This window comes from Conger conger, chromosome 10 (assembly GCF_963514075.1).
Source record: "Conger conger chromosome 10, fConCon1.1, whole genome shotgun sequence".
Classification (NCBI taxonomy): Eukaryota; Metazoa; Chordata; class Actinopteri; order Anguilliformes; family Congridae; genus Conger; species Conger conger.
In genome coordinates this window covers 17,668,324-17,692,022 of record NC_083769.1, presented here as the reverse complement: position 1 = coordinate 17,692,022, position 23,699 = coordinate 17,668,324, and the positions used below count along the sequence as shown (strand labels likewise).

The following is a 23,699-nucleotide window of genomic DNA, read 5'->3' as shown; positions in this document are numbered from 1 at the left end:
CCCAGTCATGTACCTTAACCACTACACTACAGGCTGCCCCTTCCATGACTACATGGAAGCTGTACAACTTTGCTGCGGTTTGTCTTATCAACAGCCAGTACATATCAGTGGTGATGCTTTTTTCCCAGAAGCATCTAAAGCATTTTTTTAGATGTTTAATACTGCAGCAGGTATAATAAAAAATTTTTTAAAGATGAAAGAACCTATGTGCTGCATGGCAGATGATTTCATCATCGTAAGTATTTGGGCAGTGGTACAATTTCTGCTCTTTTCATCTCTACTCCAGCACATTGGATTGAAATGAAATCTTGAATATGAGGTTAAAGTGCAGACTATCACCTTTAATTCGGGCAACTTTTGCCATTGTAATTTCTGTTAAATTCACCTTTTCCATTTTAGCAAATTGTGAAGATTTATGTGGAATGGAATCCCATTTGACTCATGAAATGGAACTAAGCAAGAAATATGAAGAAATGTAAGTACCTATTTTGAGACAGCAGAGTGATAGCTTGATAACTCAGTTTTACAGCAAACGTAACAAAAAGCCCCCCACTCGCACTCACAATATCCCGGTTTTGGATAGTTTCCTACAAATGTAAGAAAGCATTGGATTTCCAGAACATTAGATGCTTGGATGAAACAATTTGTCCCAATTACCTAGCAGAAATGAAATAAATAAATCAGTATTGCAACTGAGATATAATGTCGTTTTATGTTTAGATTGTGAGAGTCTGACTAGATTGCCAATTAAGACATTCACACAGGCAAACTACTATTTCCCTCATGCATTATTAGCACACAGTCAGCTAGCTAGCCTGCCAAGTGGAATAAAGCTTTACATATTAGCTTTGCTGTTGCAGTTTGAAGAAGAGGACCTCTTTACTTCAAGAGATGGAGAGTCTAAACGAGAAGCATAAAAATAAGAAAAAGCAACAAGCCATGGATTCCGAGGCTGCGGTTAAAAGAAATGCTGAACTTCTTCATGTAATGTATTCACCTTATGCATGACCTAAAAAAATAAAATACTTGCAAGGTACCGACAGTAGGGGGCAGCCGCTTTACATTTCTGGCTGACTCGCCACATACAGAGGTACGCTTTGCTCTGGTTTGGAGATATAATTTGTATTTGGGGAAAAAAACATTGATCTTTTTACATGGGAATATATTAGTTTTGATTTTAGAATCATTGTATCATAATTTAAGTCGTGCCTTTCCCAGCTGACTTCCATTTTTTTTTGACAGGCTGAGCAGTTATTTGTAGCAAGATTACTGTTTATCTTAAAGTTGTTTTTCGCACAACCACCACCAGGTGGCAATTGTGAGCACTATTCCACAGCTATGCAAAACCACAGTGCAGTGCCAGTGGTTCCAGTAGAATAAATCATAATCAGTCATCCATCAGGTCATCGTCATTAAGTTTATTTTAATGTTCACCTATTTTATATTGTTTGCATTGCGTTTTTGTATGTCTGTATGTATATGTTTACAAAGAAAGCATTTTTACTGGCAATTGTACAAACCTCAAAATGAGATCACAAAAACAACAGCAAACATGGATGTGTTTACATTTATGTGAAAAGTTTGGGTGCTCTTTCTATCACGAGTAGCAACCTCATGCAACCTAGATTGCTTCATGAATGTCCCACTGCAATGAGTATGCAATGTTTATACAGCACTGTTCACCTTGTTTTGCTGAATGCAAATTGCTTTGTGTAACATCACCCTTTGAAATATGTGATAATTATTTCTGATGTATTACAGCCCATTTTGAATGTCTTTCAGGACTTGCAGAAAATTGAAAATCACTTGAAAACAAGATCTCTCCCTCACCCTGAAATTGTCAGTCTGGAGGTATAAGTCCCTCAAATGTAATGTTTGGATGTTTAACATTACTCACTCTAAGAGGGGGGGGGGGGGATTAAAATCCTGAGCTCACTGGCCTTCAGGTACAGTAAAAATTGAAAGTAGGCAAAAGGCAGCTCAGACATTGGTCAGAGGGTGTTTTGTAGAACTGTATGGTATGGTATATTTGACATATTTGGTATATTTCATTTTGAAGTTGCTGCAGATCCACCTTCACTGAGATGATTAGAAGAGTTTGGTTTGATAATACTGGTCATGCCATGGGTGGATTTATCCCAGTGAACTGCACTTTCACTGTGCAGTTAGTTCTGTGTAAAACCATGAAAACATTTAGCGTTTTGGTTCTTCCACAGACCCGTTACTGGGCCTCTGTGGAGGAGAAGATTCCGGAATGGGAGCCATTCTTGCTGGGGAGGGGGCCCACTCCAGTGCGAGATGGGGACAAATCACATAGGAAGACAAGGAGGAAGAAAGGATCATCTCAGGACAGCCCCCCCACACACACTGTGACCAGTTTGCCTCCTCGCTCCAACCCAAAAACTGGAACATGATCATTTTTGCTGTTTCCTGATTTAAAACGCGTATCATTTGTACCTGTTTGCGATAGGTGGGTTGTGGCCACGTAATGGACTGTGGAAACCATGTGACCCAGGAAGGTGATGCAACTTATAGAGAAACATTCTGTGTTTAGACCCGGGTTCCCACGCAATTATGGTTTACATTTTCGATGATATTCCAGGATAATTTCCAGTTTTATCAGAGAGTAACAAATTATAAAAATATTTATGAAATATTTTCTCTTTCACAAGGTAGCTTCCTTGTTTTTTCTGTATGTCTGTATGTGGTGCGTTGCTTTTGTACTGTACTGGACTGACCCTTGGCCTGCTTATCCTGCTTATCCATTCCAAAATAATTGTTGGTTATATGTTTTTAAATAGCAAGTAGCATATCTAATCTAATTCAATATCACAAATACCTTCTAATTCACTGAATTTACTAACATCAAGATTCAGAAAGAACACCACAAGTAACTGTTTTGGAATATCTATCTTGATAACATCCTGGGATCTTAAAAAGTATGTGGTGCTTTCACTTTAAGAAATGCATGTTGATTACAGTTATCTTTATCTGAAATTGTATGATCAAAGTTTACAATTCCAACAATAAGGGCAAAGAACTGCAAGTCATTTATTGCTAACAAAAAGGCAGATTTATGAAAATAACTCCAAAAGAAATATTACAAGTGAAAGTGACTTTTAAAAGCTAGAAGAAGAAACAGTATGCAATATGTGAAAAGTCCAGTGTGGACTTAATGGGGTTGTAACTGTAAATACAGACTCCCAGAACACAGGCCCCAATGCACCACCTATATCTCTGCCACTGGGTATGATTGGAAAAATAAATCTGGTTTCATCCAGGATCAGAAGTACATATAATCCCTACGAAATAAATGATTTTTGATTTTTTAAATGTATTTGTTGTTTTTTAGAATATGCTCACTGAGTGTGACTCCCATATGATCAGGTGATTTGGTAATTTAGGTGCAAATGTGCTCTTAATGCTTTGAACCATGTCTGTACTGTATATACAGGCGCTTCAGAAAGTATTCATACCACTTCATTTTTTGCACACAAAATCTTTTATAGACATGTTTTCACTTTGTCATTACTGCTTATTGAGTGAAAATTGATGGGCAAAAATGTCACAGGTAATTAATGACATGCTTCAGCAGATGAACCAATGACAAATGCTTGGGCTGTTTGCCAAATGAGGGTGCAACGATTTGACGTCAGAGCATTTTTGGCGTTGTAGGGGAAATAAATCTGGGGAAAAAATGTAGCATAGAATGAACAATATATGAGTAGAAATATTTGTCATTATGTGTCAACGTGAATGAAGTGAAATGGATTGGATTAACACTAGAAAAGCCCAGTTTATTACTTCCTAAAACCTCCAAGCCTGACACCCAACATTACAGCCTTGCTTTCTGCACCTACAGTGGCCTAATTTCATTAAGATTATGCTAAATTATTGCCAAATGTTGCTAAATTATTTTCTTAAAATAAAGGACACAAGTAAATCAAACATTTTATTTTGAAATTATAACAGCTTTGTTATTGCCTATACTGCAAGGGAAGAATGTCAAGGCACATTATAGATACTAAAAAACTTACTAATGGAAGTACACAGAAGGAAAAGTAGTTAAAGAAATTCAGCATCCTTCTCCCTTTCTCTGCTCCGACTGTTACATATACGTCTCCTCCTACTCATCAAGTGCACAAAGAATTTTTGGTGGGTTTCAATGCCCACAATTATTAATCTCCACCTACAGTCTTTATCATCTTGTGTCAGTGTCACTGCTGTCTTCATAACTTGGTGTAATCACTGACTGATCTAGTCTCTCCATATAGTTTCCACAAACATTTAATTAATAGGTCTCTTGGGTTATTTTGGAGTTGGAAGTCAGCAAGCCCTGCACCTCCGGCATTCTACATTTCATCCCTCGTCACTTTGGACTATATGCCTCTTTTTGGAGGGTTTTTTCATTGATTTTGGCTTCCTTGGGACTAATATTTGGAGGAAACAAGCTGTGGTTTGGTATTATCCTTCATTCTTTTCTCTTGTGACTGTTCCTTGTCTATGTCTGTAAACATCATTGAACCTGTCTCTAGATTTGACGTGGATCTGTGTTACTTAATATGTCTCATAATGCATAATTCATGTGTAGATAAATTCAGTCGGAGACAGGAAGCATTCTGTAATGTAAGTGACGATTAATTTGCATTTTACCTTTAGTTATTGCACTGCATTCAAATCTGAATTTGACCTGTATTTGCTAGAAAAAATAATTTGATTAGTTTGTCTCGGCTATTCAACATATTACTATTTCATGACTGTTGACTTTAAATAAGGTCAAAAATGAATTGTGAGGAAAAACAAAAACCAAAAAATGCAAGGATGGTCCTTTTTTATTGTTTGCGTTGCATTTTCTGGGGTTTCCATTTATGGATATGATATTTCAGTGGTGATCTAGCAAACTAGCTACAATGCAAAGTAGCAAGGTAACATTTTGATTGTTGATAATAAGTTTCAGTAATTTCACGTCCAAACCAACAGTTAGGATATAAAAGTAATCACTGTGCCACAGTATTCATTAGCTAATGATGGAAGTAACTAGAAGCTAACTAAGGCTTGATGCAACTGGATGCTAGGATTTTTGAGCTCACTGGCTCATATTAGCTTGAATATGAGGAAATTATATGATAGAGTGCTTTAAGAGTAGCCTAAATTTACCAGTGACATTGAATTTTCCAATCAATGTCAGACCTTGCCTACTTATATTGGATATCCACTTTGCTCTTCTTTGCTCTGACGACCTTTGTGTGTCTTCTCCCTGATGGCTAATAGTCTTTGGCAAACATAAGAATGACTTGTTCATCTCCCGATCAGCTCGATTTGAACTATAAACTGCACAAAAATGAACCATTATAAAACAGGATTATCACTGTATCTATAATCAGTATGGCTGATCTGAGATTTAGATACAATATTTATTGGGGAATGACACATGCATTTCTATGGACAGGTTCTCCTTCAGTATGGCGGATGAGTCTAGGTCACATGATTTGTGACGTGTATTAAGAACAAGGATATGCTGTCGCTGCATTTATCAAACTAGCAAAAAATAAAAAATAAAAACACTTTCAGTTGCAGGCACTTAATGCTCGTTCTGTCCTAAAATTCCGCACTGTGAGAAATTTTAAATGCAGAGACCAAGTTACAAAAGCTTAATGTTGGGAAAAACAGTGATGAGAACATTTTCATGTACAACCAAAGTGAACAGACCTTGATACTACAAAGTTATCTGTTGAAGAACAAGTTTGATTTTCTATGATGCTGTTTCTTGGGGCTTATGTTAGAAAGATTTAATGTATTGTGTATTTTTTTTATTATAATGGTATTCGATTTAGGCCTGTTTTAATTTGCACATGACTATTTTATATTTTGGTTATTACTATTTAATTGGTTCTATTTATTTTCAATTTATTAAGATTATCATGTTGATCTTCCTGTATGTACACTATATCAGGCTGTGATTCTCAGTTCTGTAGCCATTGAACTGCTATTAAATATTAAATCAGATCCTATAGCCTAAAGTAACTCTGTACTTCAGTACTTTTTTCAGTAGATACTTTCTTCCTCTTACTACAGTAGTTTTTTAGATGACTACTTTTACTCTTACTGGAGTAATTATTATTTTAAATAACAGTACTCTCACTTGGGTACAGTTTTTGGCTACTCCTCCCACCACTGATGGATTTACAGTTTGGTAGGTTTTCGAAAACAAAAGATGATGTAGTTAGTTACACACAATGGGCAGTGCAGAGCAGTGTTTATTGTGCAGTGTCACTTTCCTCTTCCAGTGTTCCCCTGTCATACATCTCTGTGTCACTCATTACAGAACTCCCTGTTCCATATCCAGATGATGCTGAACTTGATGCTGAACTCAGCCACTCTGTCACCTTCATCCTGGAAAATGGATGAGTAGATGGATAACCCCACAGAGAGCTGTTTGCTTCAGAGGAGGCTGGAGTCCCTCCGCTCACTGTAACACAACACCACCAATAAGCACTGAAATTAATCTGCCTTTTATTCTGTTATATTTATATTTGCAGTAACTGAATATTTTTGAGATATTTTTGATTCACATAATGATTTTCGGTATCTCGTCAATATTTAAGACCCTTATTGGAGTTTGTCAACGAAGACCAGAGTTTTTCCCAAATCAAAGAAGCCATTATGAGGCTGAGCAAAAAAAAAAAACAGAGACATTGGCTAAACAATGGGCTTACCTAAATAAATTGGGACATCATTAACAAGAAGAATTAAGAAAGAGAGCACTGCGTAATTGAAAAGGGACTGGTAGGCCAAGGAAGGAATCTACATTTGATGACCGAAGAATTCTTGCCAGCAGTGGTGTCTCTTCAGCTCAAAATTGGTTGGGCACAAAACTCTCCTTTAAACTAATAATTGATCTCAACCTGTTTTCTTTCATTTTTATTGATTAACTGACATTAACACGCAGCTTCTTCACATGGTTTTAAATGATAAATTGAATTCAGAAAAATCTGAATTAAGCAGTGATGGAGACTTCCTGATGTTCCTTGCATATCAACACAACAATTAATTCACAATACTCAGTGCTGTCAAATATAATCAGCTCTCACCAATTAAAAAGAGTTTAGTAGTATGTGTCTTATGTATTTTATTGGCACTATGAAATATTGCACATTTTATAACCACTTGCAGACATGTAGACTTATTTCTCTGTACTCACACTTGGAAAATAGACTGGAGTGGAAAAAATCTGCAATGTGTAGATTGTAGTATAAGCAATCTTGAAGTGCAGGTTTTTTCTTATTGCTGGTTATTCTGAAAGCGCTGTTAAACCTTTGATAAAGGCAGGCTAGGCTACTTATTTATAACGATTATAACAGATTTATAACAGATGCATTTAATAAACTGAATTTATGATTTGATATGAAGAAGCTGTGTGTTACTTGCCAATTGATTAGTCCTATCGCTTGCCTTTTTTTAAAGAGAAATGAATGAAAATTTAAAACAAACAATAAATCAAAAACAATAAAGTTTTGAGCTCACTAGACAGCACTAAATGGCAAATACCCGTCCAAGCAATTAGGAAAAATGGTCAGGAGGCTGACATGGATTTTTCAGTGACTAAAGTCCACAGAAGCCTCCACAAACAGATCAACAGAGGCTACACTGCAAGTTGCAATCCACTAATCAGCTGCAAAAACAGGATGGCCAGGTTACAGTTTGCTAAGAAGTACCTAAAATGGCCTACATAGTTCTGTGTAATGTTCCTGTATTTGTCCTGTGTGTATTTATGTTTATTCTTGTTATTTATTCATTTTTGAAATTGGTTAGTGTTTTCCATTACAGTTCTCATTTGTCATCCCCTGTTATGTCTGCGTCTGAATGTTTACCAGTCTAGTCACTCCCCTGTCTGCGTGTCCCACTATTAGGGTGGTTACGGTAGTTTTCAGGTTTTCAACATTTCTTCTAAAAACTTGTGATTCTTACTTCCTGCTTTTTCTTGGTAGGTAAATGCTGTAAAGCACGATTCTTACTAACTACTACTAATCTAGGTTTTGTACAGTACTAATCCGATTAATACACTTACTGCCTGTCTAACTAACTAACTAACAATCACTTTTATTGGGTAGTTTAGAAATATTCATGTAACTAACTCACTAACGCAATCTCTTAGTATTTCTGCACTGTTCTGTAACTCTGTCTCCCTGTGTTATCCCTGATTACTCGTTTAGTTTCAGCAAAGTGTTCGCACCTGTCTCTAACTATCACTACGTCTTCTTACTATGCAAATGTCTACTCCCTAATCCGGAGCCGTATGTTTTACATGTTTTGTTTTGTGCATCCAGTCCGCGTTTTCATCTCCCTCCCGTTATTATGTTATTACCCTGTTATGTTTCCCCACCTGTTGTCTATTTGTTTAGTCCACCTTTTTCCCAGCCCCGCCTAGATTGTCACCTTCCCTCATGTATTTAAACCTCAGTCTCTGCATTGTTCTTTTTTCAGAACGTTGATCAGTTAGTGCCGAATACCTTGTAAGCCTAACTCTTGATATTCTTGATAGACACCCCTTTGCCTTTTGATTTCCGAGCCTGCCTTGCCCTTTTGTTTTGTTTGCCTTTCTGCTTTTCTGGTTTTCGACATTCTGCTTTGTTTTCTGGTTTTGATTCTTGCCTTCATCCTTTTGTACTTTAGCTTTTTGATTTTCTGGATTTTTGACTCCCTCGCCTGATTTTTCAATTATTCTTTTGCCTTTCGTTTTTGTCTTTGTATTGGATCTCTTGGCCACGATTTCGGACTATTAAACACGATTTTATCTTGTGGTCTGCGTTTGGGTTCTCAGAGCGATACATAACATTCTGGAAATAGATCTTGTGGACAGATGAGACCAAGACTGACTTGTATCATTACATTACAGTACATTAATGGCATTTGGCAAACGCTGTTATACAGTTAATTAGACTAAGCAGAAGACAATCCTCCCCTGGAGCAATGCAGGGTTAAGGGCCTTGCTCAATGGTTGTGCGGATCTTACACTGGGGATCAAACCACCAACCTTGCGGGTCCCAGTCATGTACCTTAACCACTACACTACATGCTGCCCTATCAGAATGATGGTGGCATTTGGTGTGAAAAACAGCTGAACCTCTTGACTATGTCTGCATGCTTTAGTTGATGCCACATGATTGGCTGATTAAATATTTGCATTAACAAACTGGTGTACAGGTCTAACTAATAAACTGCTCACTGAATGTATATAAGGTATAAACTTGTATACGGCATCACTTTAACTGATTAAACAGGTAAAAAGGTTTTGTAACAGATTAGAAAAGGTCGGAACATTTTTTTTGCCACCTTGGTGGTTTCATGTCTTTCAACAATGTAATATTAGAAAAACTGTACAAACTGAAAACATACATAATTCTTTAAATAGTTCATATATTTAGTGAAAAAACATATATCAACAGAAAATATTGCAACTAAATACTGACTATAATTTGATGACAGTCTTTCGCATGAGTGAATAACAAATCTGTTTGTAGGAGTGGTGCTTGCATGATCCAAAAACAAGTCTAAATCTGAATGGCTAAAAATAAATCAAATTAAAGTTTTGGAGTGGCCTGATTTGTCCTGATTTGAACCCCATAGAGATGTTGTGGCAGGATGTGAAACATGCAGTTCATACTAAAAAACCTACTAATTTGTCTGAACAGATCTGGCTGCTCACTCCACAGTAATGTACAGTAAAATACTGATCAAATTATGGAAAGCAGTTGGTTGCAATTGTTGCTGCTAAAGGTGGTGCAACCAGTTAGTGGTTTAAAAGTAAAAAAATACTTTTCACAGGGGTGATATGGGTGTTTTTCTTTTTTTAATGTGTTATGTGTCTACTCAGTTTCCCTTTGTCTAAGATCTGAAACCATTCAGTGTGTGTAAATATGCAATAATAGAGGAAATCAGGAAGGGGGCAAATCATTTCCCGGCACTGTACTTAGATAGTACATTATTAATTCGTCATTGCTAAGTCACTGAATTACAGTACATGCATGTGGACTTGAAGCTAACCTGTAATTGATGATAATTCAGTCTGTATGAAGATGATGAATAAAACTCACATGAAATGGGATGTTCCATGCTCGTTTTCCTCTTCCTGAATGGGAGTGTGGATCCTTCTTTCTCTGCGTCAAACATAACCTTTGACATCCTCTCTAACAGCTCCTCTTCTCTTCTTCTCCATTCTTCCTCCAAGGTCTTCTGTTTTGTTGACACGTATTTGTCCTTTATGCCTGAAAGGACATCTCTCTCTTCTATAGTGAAAGGAACACCCCTATTCCTGGCTACCATCTCCTCAATCTTCTCCAGCAGCTCTGTGACCTGAGTCCCATCGGCCCTGTTCTTATTGTTGAGAACATGATACCTGTTCCCACATTTCTCTATGAGCTCTTGGAGGGCCCTCCCTTCAGCCTCAATGTGGTGCTCTATGGTTGTGTCTCCCAGCCAGTCTCCCCTGGTGAACAGCACTATAGTGTGTCTCCAGACTTTCTCACTGAGAAGCTCCAGGTGTTCCACCACTGATCTCCTCTCTGTATCTCTGAATGCTGAGCTCACATCAATGACCAGGAAGAAAGTGCAGGGTCCCGGGGGACAGAGAGACACACTGCGCACAATCTCCTGTTTATCCAGCTCTGCAGTGTCATTCACAGAAGCTGTCCACCAGCCTGGTGTGTCAACCACAGTGACCAGTCTCCCAGCTACTTCACCCTGTCTCTTCACACACTGTGCTGTTGTTATTTCAGTCTCCTCTTTGCCCAGGATGGTGTTTCCTGCTGAACTCTTCCCACTCACTCTGCACCCCAGCAGCACAATTCTCAGCTCTGAGAGACCGTGGTCCTCCCCTATCAGAGAGAAAGAGAACGATTTACTCCTCATCAGAAGTGTTACATAACAGACATTCATCTTTGACAGGCATGCAGCTCTCTGTAAGTTTGTAGTGGTGAGAACAACTGTAGAGGGAAGGAGCTGGCTGCACACACTTCAGAGAGAACATATTATTATCTGCCCTGTGATTAGTCAAGGTGGTTGCAGTGATGAGACTGGATTATTAATCCAATTTGGCATTACCAATTGAGAGAAGAAAAATGTCAGAGAAAATGAACATAATTTATTTGATTTATTTGTACATTCAACCAGACATGAAATCAAGTATTGCACATTTTAATAACATTTACAATCTGGCCTTGTTAAGCAACCTCTCACACTGCAGTGTACAGCACAATGGAAAGTCTGGAGAAAATAAGGACAGATATAAGCAGTACATCTCTCTGGAATAACCTTTCATTGGTAAAATGGACCTCAAATGCTTGAACACAGTAATCATCAATCTTAACATTCCATTGTAATTGAATTGAAACAATGGAAAAACAAACCCTCAAAAAGTGTTCTGAGTGTCTTCCTCTGTTTCTGAACCTTCATCATCCTCTGTTTTGCTCTTTTTTCCACTGCACTCCTGTTCTCTTCCACCTCCTGTAAGAGCAGTCTGTCTATTTCATAGTGAGAGCCTCCATGCCCTGCCATCATCTCCTCAATCTTCTCCAGCAGCTCTGTGACCTGAGTCCCATCAGCCCTGTTCTCATTGTTGAGCACATGATACCTGTTCCCACATTTCTCTATGAGCTCTTGGAGGGCCCTCCCCTCAGTCTCAATGTGCTGCTCTATGGTTGTGTCTCCCAGCTGGTCTCCCCTGGTGAACAGCACTATAGTGTGTCTCCAGACTTTCTCACTGAGAAGTTCCAGGTGTTCCACCGCTGACCTCATCTCTGTTTCTCTGAATGCTGAGCTCACGTCAAGGAGTAGGACGAGAGCACAGGGTCCCGGGGGACACAGAGACACACTGCGCACAATCTCCTGTTTATCCAGCTCTGCAGTGTAATTCACAGAATAAAGACCCCACCAGCCTGGTGTGTCGACCACAGTGAGCAGTTTCCCAGCTACTTCACCCTGTCTCTTCAGACACTGCGCAGTTCTTATTCCAGTCTCAAAGTCCTCTCTGCCCAGGATGGTGTTCCCTGCTGAACTCTTCCCACTCCACCTCCTCCCCAGCAGCACAATCCTCAGCTCTGAGAGACGTTGTTCCTCCCCTGTCAGAGAGAAACAATTTACTCCTCATCAGAAGTGTTAACAGACATTCAGCTTTGAGCTTTGAGATTAGCTGAGCACTCTCTCTCTCTCTCTTTCTCTCTCTCTCTCTCTATACATATATATATATATATATATATATATGTATACAGTACTTTGCAAAAATTTGAGGTAGGTGGAAAAAATTCTGTAAAGTAAGAATGCTTTCAAAAATTTAAATGTTAATAGTTTATTTTTATCAATTAATAAAATGCAAAGTGAGTGAAAAGAAGAACAATCTAAATCAAATCATAAATTCATATGTAGGTTGAAGCACAATCATTAACTGAAACAGAAACAGCTGTGTAGGAGGGTTACAACTGGGTGAGGAACAGCCAAACTCTGCTTCCAAGGTGAGGTTGCTGAAGATAGGTTAATGTCAGAAGTCATACACCATGGCAAGACTGAGCACAGCAACAAGACACAAGGCAGTTATACTGCATCAGCAAGGTCTCTCCCAGGCAGAAATTTTAAGGTACACAGGGATTTCCAGATATGCTGTCCAAGCTCTGTTGAAGAAGCACAAAGAAACGGGCAACGTTGAGGACCATAGACGCAGTGGTTGGCCAAGGAAACTTAGTGTAGCAGATGAAAGACACACCATGCTTACTTCCCTTCGGAATTGGAAGATGCCATCAGCTCAGAATTGGCAGAAGGTACCGAGGTACACCCATCTACTTTGCTGAGAAGTCTGGTCAGAAGTGGTCTTCATGTAAGAATTGCGGCCAGAAAGCCATACCTCCGACGTGAAAACAAGGTAAGATTGTTTGAAGAATTCCTACACTGATCCACAATATGGATGTAATGGCCTCAATAGAAACCTGACAATCTGCACTTTAAGCTCATATTAATTATTTAATTTCACATCCATCGGACATTGGACCACTGTTCAAATACTTATGGAGTGCACTTTAGGTATAAAAAGGGCTTTAATTCAGACATGTGGATGTAAAAACCCTCAGAATCAAGCTGAAACTCTGCACTTCATGATTGTTTTATTTCAAATGTTTGTTTGCGGGAGCAAAAACAACAAAAAATGTTTCACCTTTCAAAATACTGACAGACTGCAATGCATATCTATCTGGAGTAACCTTTCATTGGTAAAATGGATCTCAATTGAGAATGCTTGAACACAGTTGTCATAAATCTTAACATTCCATTGTAATTGAATTTAAAAGTAATTTAAATAAAAAAAACATACCCTCAAAAAGTGCTCTGAGTGTCTTCCTCTGTTTATGAACCTTAATCGTCCTCTGTTTTGCTCGTTCTTCCACTGCCCTTCTCTTCTTTTCCACCCCCTGTAAGAGCATTCTGTCTATTTGATAGTGAGAGCCTCCATGTCCTGCCATCATCTCTTCAATCTTCTCCAGCAGCTCTGTGACCTGAGTCCGATTAGCCCTGTTCTCATTGTTGAGAACATGATACCTGTTCCCACATTTCTCTATGAGCTCTTGGATGGTCCTCCCTTCAGTCTCAATGTGCTGCTCTATGGTTGTGTCTCCCAGCTGGTCTCCCCAGGTGAACAGCACTATAGTGTGTCTCCAGACTTTCTCGCTGAGAAGCTCCAGGTGTTCCATCACTGGTCTCATCTCTGTTTCTCTGAATGGTGAGCCCACGTCAATGACCAGGATGATAGCATAGGATCCTGGGGGACACAGAGACACACTGCGCACAATCTCCTGTTTATCCAGCTCTGCAGTGTAATTCACAGAAGAATTCTTCCACCAGCCGGGTGTGTCGACCACAGTGAGCAGTCTCCCAGCTACTTCACCCTGTCTCTTCACACACTGTGCAGTTGTTACACCAGACTGAAACTCCTCTCTGCCCAGGATGGTGTTTCCTACTGAACTTTTCCCACTCCATTTCCACCCCAGCAGCACAATTCTCAGCTCTGAGAGACGGTGTTTCTCCCCTGTCAGAGAGAAGGGAAAACAATTTACTCCTCATCAGGAGCGTTAACGGACATTCAGCTCTCAGATGAGCTGCTCACTGTATGTTTGTAGAAGAGGGCATTAATAATTAAATGTCATTTATTACAGGATGGGCTCTGGGCTATGCTAAAGTGCTTGCAGTTTTGTCTATGACATCTTGTGAAAGCCACCAGTTCAATACATTTTTACAGTCTGAAATCTCAAAATGTTAATATTTCAAAATTGTAATGAGAATATCTTGAGAATTTTAAATATTAATCAAAGTATTTAATGCCAAGAGGAACATTCTTATTTATTTAATGGAATGTGTGCTATGGGGCTGCTGTGTGGCTCATCCTGCTAAGACTCTGTTTCAGTGTGTGGATGCTCCTCACAGTCTGCTTTCAAACCCTGACTGTGCAGAGCAGACTGTGGCTGACATCTCCAGAGGGCAGCATGTAATTGGCAGCAGCTGGATTTTACAATTTGGCCTCTAAGCCACCACTCGCACCTTAATATCCAGTTATAAGACTCCCTCTATGCTAGGAAATGTATTGTTCAAATTGAGCCTATAGCCCAGAATTAGACTTAATTAACAAGATTCCTAACCTAAAGTGTGTGCTGTAGGCCTAATGGAAAAGGAAAAACCAAAGGGCACAAAAACGAAATAGCAACTGATAGTCTAAGTGCATAGTATGACAATGACTAATAAATACCTAATAAACTTGTCATTGAGTGTATATATCTCTCTAGAGTAGCACTTTTCATAGGAACAATGGATCTCAATGGAAAATGATTGAAATCAGTTGTGATTAGTGTCAATATTCATTCCATTGTAATTAAAAAAAAATAAATAATTTCATGCAATGAAAAAAACTAACCCTCCAAAAGTGCTTTGAGAGCCATTCTCTGTTCCTCAACTGTCATTGTCCTCTGTTTTGCTCTTTCTTCTACTGCCCTCCTCTTCTCTTCAACCTCCTGTAGGAACATTTTGTCTATTTCATAGTGAGAGCCTCCATGCCCTGCCATCATCTCCTCAATCTTCTCCAGCAGCTCTGTGACCTGAGTCCCATTAGCCCTGTTCACATTGTTGAGCACATGATACCTGTTCCCACATTTCTCTATGAGCTCTTGGATGGCCCTCCCTTCAGTCTCAATGTGCTGCTCTATGGTTGTATCTCCCAGCCAGTCTCCCCAGGTGAACAGCACTATAGTGTGGCTCCAGACTCTCTCACTGAGAAGCTCCAGGTGTTCCACCACTGATCTCCTCTCTTTAGCTCTGAATGCTGATCTGATATTAATGACCAGGAAGAGAGCACAGGGTCCCGGGGGACACAGAGACACACTGCGCACAATCTCCTGTTTATCCATCTCTGCAGTGTAATGCACAGAACAATTCTTCCACCAGCCTGGTGTGTCGACCACAGTGACCAGTCTCCCAGCTACTTCACCCTGTCTCTTCAGACACTGCGCAGTTTTTATTCCAGTCTCAAACTCCTCGCTGCCCAGGATGGTGTTTCCTGCTGAAGTCTTCCCACTCGCTCTCTCCCCCAGCAGCACGATCCTCAGCTCTGAGAGACGTTGCTCCCCTGTCAGAGAGATAGAGAACCATTTACTCCTTATGAAAAGTATTGATAGACATTCAGCTCTGGGGCAAGCTGCTCTCTGAAAGTTTTAAATTGTGAGGATTAATAATTTAATGAAATTCATAACACAGGACATACAAAAAGATGGGATATGGCTTATACACTGCTGTCCCAATGTATAGTACAATTTCTGTCCTTTTGGCTCTGTAGTCCAGCACATTGGATTTTAAATAAATGTGAGGCTGAAGTTCAGTGTCCCCTTTAACTCGGGGGCTTCCACAGGCTAGCTACCCACGGTAGCGGGATCCAGCACAACAAAATCTTTTAAATACCACCTGAGTTAGCAAGTGTGGGGGCAGAAGACCAAAGGCTGCAACAGCTGCAGCAGGACACAAGTTACATATGTGGCTGGGCAAAGGTTACTTCCACCACAGGCCTGAAAATACATCAGGGCAGGAAAGTGGTTAAAATACATGACGGAGACCCGCAAGGTCGGTGGTTTGATCTCTGGTGTAGCCACAATAAGATCCGCACAGCCATTGGGCCCTTAAGCAAGGCCCTTAGCCCTGCATTGTTCCGAGGGAGGATTGTCTCCTGCATAGTCTAATCAACTGTAAGTCCCTTTGGATAGAAGCCTCAGCCAAATTACATGTAATGCAATGTAATGTAATGAAAGGGTGCCTGAAGAGGGGGCAACAGGGATCTCGCATCGACAGCTACTTTCTGAGAAGTAGGTTGAGTCAGTCGACTGAAGTTCTGTAGCAGGACAAAAACCAAAGTCATCAGGGCATCAACAACCCTGTCCCAGCAGAGGAAGAGCCAGGCACAGGAGAGCAACCCGAACCCAGCCCATCGCGCCCTGCAGCAGAAAAGCTGTTGATAAAGTGGCAAAAGGGAATTCATTTACAACTACGGAGCAGAACGGTTTGGAATGGTAGAGGGGAAGAAAATTACCCACCGTGCAGTCCCCATTAAGTCCAGGGAGCAGAAGGAGAGTCAGAGAGAGGAGGCAGTGATGGAATGCAGGAAAAGGAAAGTATAAACCTGTTGCAAGCAAACATCTGGAGCAGGCTTGTGACACTGAGGAGAGTTGAGAACCTGGTAAAGAAGCGCAGAAAGAAGGTGCGGACAAGAACAAGCTTCTACAAAGATCCCTCACAAACTGCTATGGGCTTCTTCAGAGTCCCAGTGACGCTCACAGGCCTGGTGAAGGCCTACTTCCAGGACATGCAGCTATGCTTGACAACAGCAGACTACACCATAGCGTGGCAAAATCTGGAAGTGGGAATCATTGCTGGCTGTACCATCTCCCTGCTAGTCTTCACCATGGCCATGGAGGTGATCATTAGAGCATCTTCTTGGGTGGTTGGAGAACAGTGCATGAGTCTTGGTCTGAGGCTGCCATCTGTCAGAGCATACATGGACGACCTCACAACACAACACCACAAATTGTACTGTGAGGCTGTTCAGAAAGCTTTAAGAGAATATTGAGATGGCTTGGATGAAGATCAAGCTGAGCAAGTCCAGAAGGATCTCTATTTTTAAGGGGAAGCTGTCAGACCAACGCTTTTACATTGGCAATGAGACAATTCCAACAGTCTCCAAGAAGCCTGTGAAGAGCCTAGGTCGGTGGTAGAATGTACAGGGAAGACACAGAGAAAATAGATCAGCTCAGGAAGGATGTTGTCAGTGGTCTGGAGAGCATTGACAGAACCACACTCCCTGGCAAGTTGAAGCTCTGGTGTATGCAATTTGGGCTCCTTCCACTCTTCATGTGGCCACTAACCCTATATGAAGCCCCAATCCCAAAGGTGGAAAAGCTGTGAAAGCATGATCAGCTAATATGCAAGGAAGTGACTTGGTCTTCCCAGGTGCTTCAGCAGCATAGGGCTCTACGGCAAAGGAGTCCTATAGCTACCCATTTCCAGTCTCTCAGAGGAGTACAAATGCACCAACATAAGACTGGAGATGATGCTAACCGAATCGAGTGATCAATTTGTTGCCCCCATCCTGGCTACTGAGAGGAAATGGACTCCATCAGAAGCGACCGAAAAGTAACGGATGTTTGGCTTCTCAGCTGCTTCTGAATAGTCAGGTGTATTCAATTGCTTCCTTAGTGCAGGTATAAGAATGCTTTCAGTGTCTAGTCTTGATTCTAGGCTTTTGATTGCCTTTAGAGTATGTTATTGGCGTTTGTCAACATGAGGTCCAGATGATAATGACAATGATAGTCAAGAAAGCCTAATAAATGAGAAGAAAATAGTCAGAGACATAGGCCAAACCAAAATAAGGTTTATCTTGACACATGCTTATGGAAATAAACTGGTTCGAACCTCATTCAGAAGACAGCACTGGTGTATTGGATCATTGGCTTGCTGAGGGTTGAATCACTGTCCAATGAGTTTCGAGGTATTTAATTGAACTTGAGCAGATAAGATTTCTGTAAGATTTCATGCTCGTGCTGCTACCAGCAACTACATTATCAATGAAGGCAAGTGAATCAGCACCTGTGGCAGCCACAAATGCCCAAACTATAACACCCCTACCACCATGTTTCACAGAAGAGGGGGGTGCATTGGTTCTTGGGCAGTTCCTTTTTACTTCCACACTTTGCTCTTACCATTGGTCTCATCTGTCCAAAATATATTTTTCCAGAACTCTGCAGGCTGTTTTAGGTACTTCTTACCAAGCGGAAACCTGCCCATCCTGCTTTTTCAACTTACTCGAGGTTTGCATCTTGCAGTGTAGCCTCTATATGTCTGTTTGTGAAGTCTGCACAGAGTAGTCACTGACATAGCCATGCCTGCCCCCGGAAGAGTAATTCTGATCTGTCGAACAGGTGTTTGGGGTTTTTTCTTCATTGCTGGGAGAATCATTTTGTCATCAACTGGAGAGGTCTTCATTGGCCTACCAGTTTCTGTGGAAATATTGAGCTTACCAGTGCTCTCTTTCTTCTTTATGATGTTCCAAACAGTTTATCGTGGAAAGCCTATTGTCTAACCTATGTCTCTGACTGTTTTTTTATTTTTTTTATTTCAGTCTCATAATTGTTTCCTTGACTTTCATTGGCACAACTCTGGGCCTCATGTTGACAAATGGCAATAACAGACTTCAAAGCTAATCAAAAGCCTAGAATCAAGACTAGATACTGAAAGCTTTCTTATACCTGCACTAAGCTATAAATTGAATACACCTGACTCTTCAGAAGCAACTGAGAAGCCAACGGTCCATTTATTTTGGTCCCCTAAAATGGGGACTATGTACGTACAAAAAAGGGATGTGATTCCCACACGCTTTCCCCAATATGGATGCACTTATCCTTAAATTAAAGGGGACAGCCTGCACTTTAACATCAAAGTTTTTGTTTCATCTCAAATACAATGTGCTGGACTATGGAGTCAAAAGACCATACATTTTACCAACTGGCCAAATATATAGATTTTTTTTTTTTCATATCACCTTGTCTTATTCAAATGTATTTACAGTAAGAAGTCAGAAAATATAATTGTTTTATATTTAAGAATATCATAGGATTTTCAAATAATCATCACAGAATTTTAATGCCAAGAGGATTTTTTTTTGTACTCTTCAAATCTATTGGCCTCTCTAAGCAACAGTAAACAGAGAACAAAAAGACAGATACATATTACCTTTTCATACTGTATACTGTACATCACTCTGGAGCAACACTTTTCATTTGTAAAGTGGACCTCAATGGAAAATTATTGAACACAATTATGTTTAATGCAATTAATCTAAAATAGATTTGAATAAATGAAAAAACGAACCCTCAACAAGTGCTCTGAGTGTCTTCCTCTGTTTCTCAACCTTCATCATCCTCTGTTTTGCTCGTTCTTCCACTGCCCTTCTCTTCTTTTCCACCCCCTGTAAGAACATTCTGTCTATTTGATAGTGAGAGCCTCCATGCCCTGCCACCATCTCCTCAATCTTCTCCAGCAGCTCTGTGACCTGAGTCCCATCAGTCCTGTTCTCATTATTGAGAACATGATACCTGTTCCCACATTTCTCTATGAGCTCCTGGAGGGCCCTCCCTTCAGTCTCAATGTGGTGCTCTATGGTTATGTCTCCCAGCCAGTCTCCCCTGGTGAACAGCACTATAGTGTGTCTCCAGACTTTCTCACTGAGAAGCTCCAGGTGTTCCACCACTGATCTCCTCTCTGTATCTCTGAATGGTGAGCTCACATTAATGATCAGGAAAAAAGTGCAGGGTCCCGGGGGACACAGAGACACACTGCGCACAATCTCCTGTTTATCAAACTCTGCAGTATCATTCAGGAAATATATTTTCCACCAGCCTGGCGTGTCAACCACAGTGATCAGTCTCCCAGCTACTTCACCCTGTCTCTTCACACACTGCGCAGTTCTTATTCCAGTCTCAAACTCCTCGCTGCCCAGGATGGTGTTTCCTGCTGAACTCTTCCCACTCCATCTCCACCCCAGCAGCACAATCCTCAGCTCTGAGAGACGATGTTTCTCCCCTGTCAGGGAAAAAATAATTTCAGTTCAAAAACCTCTTTCTGATAAAACCCGCTATTTGAATGATGCATATCACCATTCTGGGTCTCTGTTTTAGTGAGTGTGGCCTTAAAAATGAATAAGAAATAAATAATGAAAATGCAGTTGATGAAATAAAAGATTCTGTTAAACATTTTATTCACATTTTGAAAAAAATTTCTATACAGACAGAAAAAACTCACCATGATGAGAGCCCATAACATCAGCGGCCATGTCGCGCCTTTACTCCTTTCCTCTGTCAAATAGAATTGTTTTAGCAATGACAATTGACCCCATTCTTTAATTTAATTTAATATATTAAAATTTTAAGTTGGTGGCGGGCAATCAAATCCCACCCTGAATGCAAATGTACGCACAGACACCACGGAAACCTATGGAAGAACTGTTGTAACTGCTGCGCTACTGTGGCAAGTGCAGAGATATAGTTTGCGTGACACATACTTCAGCAGGGACACAGGAGAATTTGAGCACCATAAAGACAAGAGGAGTAGTGCAGGCAGTAACTTTGCAACAATTTACAACAATATACAAGTCGTAAACTGACTGAAAAAAGGAAACCAACTTTACAGTCAGAAGAAAGAAAATATATGATAGGGCTGTATGTCACAGGAAGTAAATTTCAAACCAAACCTGGACAATCCCTTGAAGCTCAATGTTCAATGTTTGGTTCAAAGTTGGATGGCCATTTTGTCATACTTTAGAAAGCCAACATTAAATATAACAATAATTATATTTAAACAAATATGTACATAATAAAATTACACAATTGTCGGTTTAAGCATGCTTGTCCTCCCTTAATAAAAAGGATGCTATTATACGTGTGGATTCTCAGAACTGCATGAAGTATTCCATTTTTTAAAATAATTTTTCATTCAGTTCATTGTCAATTCAACAACCACAGCTTCTATCAATATCTATGGACTGCAAACAAAGAGATTGAGATTATTTTCTAATATAAGTATATTCATTTTACATTAATACAAGATCATGAAATGATCACATCATTACATGAAAAGTTCATTACCTTCATTCTATAAACATAACTATCATATGAATATGAGATACACCCATTACCTTACTTTAAAAGATCATGTAATTGTTATACCCAGCCTACATTATGGCACAATGATAGAGTAGCATTTTCATTTCTTCTTGGTTTGAGGCAATATGCAATAATTCATACTGAGAGATTCTGTAAGTGCTGTAAACTAGGCATGAATAGTTACATAGTTACATAGATAATTATTTGACTGTTTGATGGAAAGAAACAAATATTTTTTTACCTGACTGACCAAAATTCACTTTGTAGTGGTGGTGAAATGGTAGCCTATGGTCCCACGTACACCATTGCAGCTGTTTCTGTATAACCTGTACTTCAGGTCTTGATGAAAAGTGAACTTTGAGTATGGGTGTGTTTTATTGAACATGGGTATGCCATTGCTAGGCATGGAAATTTCCTATTGGCTAACCAGGCCCTGATGTGTCATACAGTGATAGAGAATGAACAGTTGTTCATTTACTGTGAATTCAGGTTTTTTAAACATCAAGAATTTGCTAAAATAAAAAATAAAAATTCTGAATGACAATGTTTCCAACACCAGATTACCAAGCAATACTATATAAGGAGTGTGAAGGGTGTTATTATGAAAGGCACCTGGAGAGGGAGGCCAAAGAGAAGAAGTGGGGGAGGCTGAAACAATGAGCAAGTGAGAGGGCGCAAGATAAAGAGAGATACATGTACGAGGGTGGGGATAGCGGAAGGGAGAAACAGATAATAGAACAGGGAAATATAGATGGTGTAAGAATATGCTAGAAGTAGAGCCCTACAAAGGTCTACAAGGATGGAGTTTTATAGTAATAGTAACAGGAGTATTAGTAGCAGCAGCATGTGTTTCTGATTGTGAGTCTGAGTTTGAGAACTGAAAGTTATTTTATGCAACGCCCCTTTTTTTAAAACATTGAAAATGTATCAAGTGTTTAATGAAAAAAGAAATCAGACACAGGGCATACTAGATGACTTAAGAGAAGGGTTTTGGGTGTCTTGACAAAGCTTTGCATTAGCACAGTTTGGAGCCATTGCTTGTCCTCACATGCTTTGAACTTTTCTATGTGCAGTGTAGCTCTTTTTACAGAGACACTGTCACAAAGACACTTTACAAAGTAAACAAGAAAGGAAATTGGAAAAGAACCAGGCCTGAACCTCCACAAAGCAAGCAAGAAAGGTTAAATTGCTAGGCCAAATGGAAGAAATCTTGGGAGGAACCTGGCTATAGCATAGAGAGGGAGTTCATCCTCTGGTATCCAATGCAATAGGAAATATAGAACCGAAATGAAATGAGTTCTATCAAACCAAATAATCAAATGGGTTGGGCAGGTCAGAGTCTGAGATACTTACCTAGCAGATAAAGAGCGGTATATAAGGGCAGTGCCCTAACCATTATATAGCTCTTCCACCCAGGAGTGTAGTGTTGAAAGACATTATAAAAGATTGCATCATGAATCTTTCACAATACATCTTGGGAGGTGAGAATACATAAAGTTTGTAATTTTGGTCTATTTTATCTGAAGGTCATGAAGTCCTAGTCTAGTCTGACAGGACTAGATGTAACGGCATATCTTTGTGAATTAGGATATTGGTCCAGTAGCATCAATTCAACATTCTGATGGTCATGGGGAAATAAGTCAGCCAATTGGGGAGTGTGCAGTGCTTAAAAATAAAATCTAAAATGAGGGATTTGTCCATATGGCTAGTTGGAAAAATAAGAAAGCCTCTCTATGACCCAGGCTCTTAATCTAAGCAAAAGCATCCAGTGGAAGTGAAAATGAGAAGGGTCATGGAAAATAAGAGAAGAGCTGAACTGAGATCAGCCCCAGAGCTGTGAAAAGAAGTAGTAGAACAAAGAGTATTGCGTAAAGGATGTAAATGTAGTTCACAGTGGCAAGGTCTCTTTTTCAACTGTTAAAATGGGTTCTATCTCTGGTGATAGAAAGCACTGGGCATCTGGCACGCAAACAGAATTTCCCACAAAAAAACACAAACACAAATCCATGAGTTTTACCATCCCCGGCTAGTTAGACGGTTAGTTAGTAAATCAAGAATATTATGGAAAAAAGTGAGATCATTTTTTTCAAAGTCAGTCACACAGTGAATAGTGACTCCTATTAGTGACTGGCTGAAGTAGCCCCTTAACAAAGTGGGGTCAGGTGTGTGAGCCAATCAGTGGCATTAGATTTGCAGTGAAGTTTGCTTCCGTATGTGACCAGCAGATGCCGCTAACGGGCACCACCTCTTCATGGCTAACGTTTCCATGGTTACAGGATAGCTCATTGGTTAAGGCACCTTGCTGTGGTGAACAGATTTGCCTGATGGCCTTGGATTGAATCCAGGCCATGCCAGTACTGACTGTGGCTGCTAGCTCCGTGGGGCAGTGAAAAATCGCTGATTGTGTCACTTCTACCACAGGAGGGTTTAGTTGGTTAGAGGTCTGCATTTCATTGCTATCTAGCAACCCCC

General features: G+C 39.9%; 2 protein-coding genes across 2 annotated transcripts; one reads left to right on the top strand and one right to left on the bottom strand.

Moving 5' to 3' along the window:
* Positions 1-248: 248 nt before the first annotated feature.
* Positions 249-3,333, top strand: cep15 (centrosomal protein 15). Its single transcript, XM_061258246.1, has 4 exons — positions 249-475; positions 861-984; positions 1,783-1,851; positions 2,217-3,333. The coding sequence occupies exons 1-4, from the start codon at positions 315-317 to the stop codon at positions 2,412-2,414; spliced, it is 552 nt and encodes a 183-aa protein (XP_061114230.1). The 5' UTR covers positions 249-314; the 3' UTR covers positions 2,415-3,333.
* A 2,979-nt stretch (positions 3,334-6,312) lies between these two features.
* LOC133139485 (GTPase IMAP family member 8-like) lies at positions 6,313-20,398 on the bottom strand. Its single transcript, XM_061259065.1, has 8 exons — positions 20,368-20,398; positions 19,438-20,148; positions 14,945-15,652; positions 13,355-14,065; positions 11,406-12,116; positions 10,286-10,874; positions 8,669-8,729; positions 6,313-6,393 (listed from the first exon to the last, which is right to left on the bottom strand). The coding sequence occupies exons 1-8, from the start codon at positions 20,396-20,398 to the stop codon at positions 6,313-6,315; spliced, it is 3,603 nt and encodes a 1,200-aa protein (XP_061115049.1).
* Between the last annotated feature and the right edge of the window lie 3,301 nt (positions 20,399-23,699).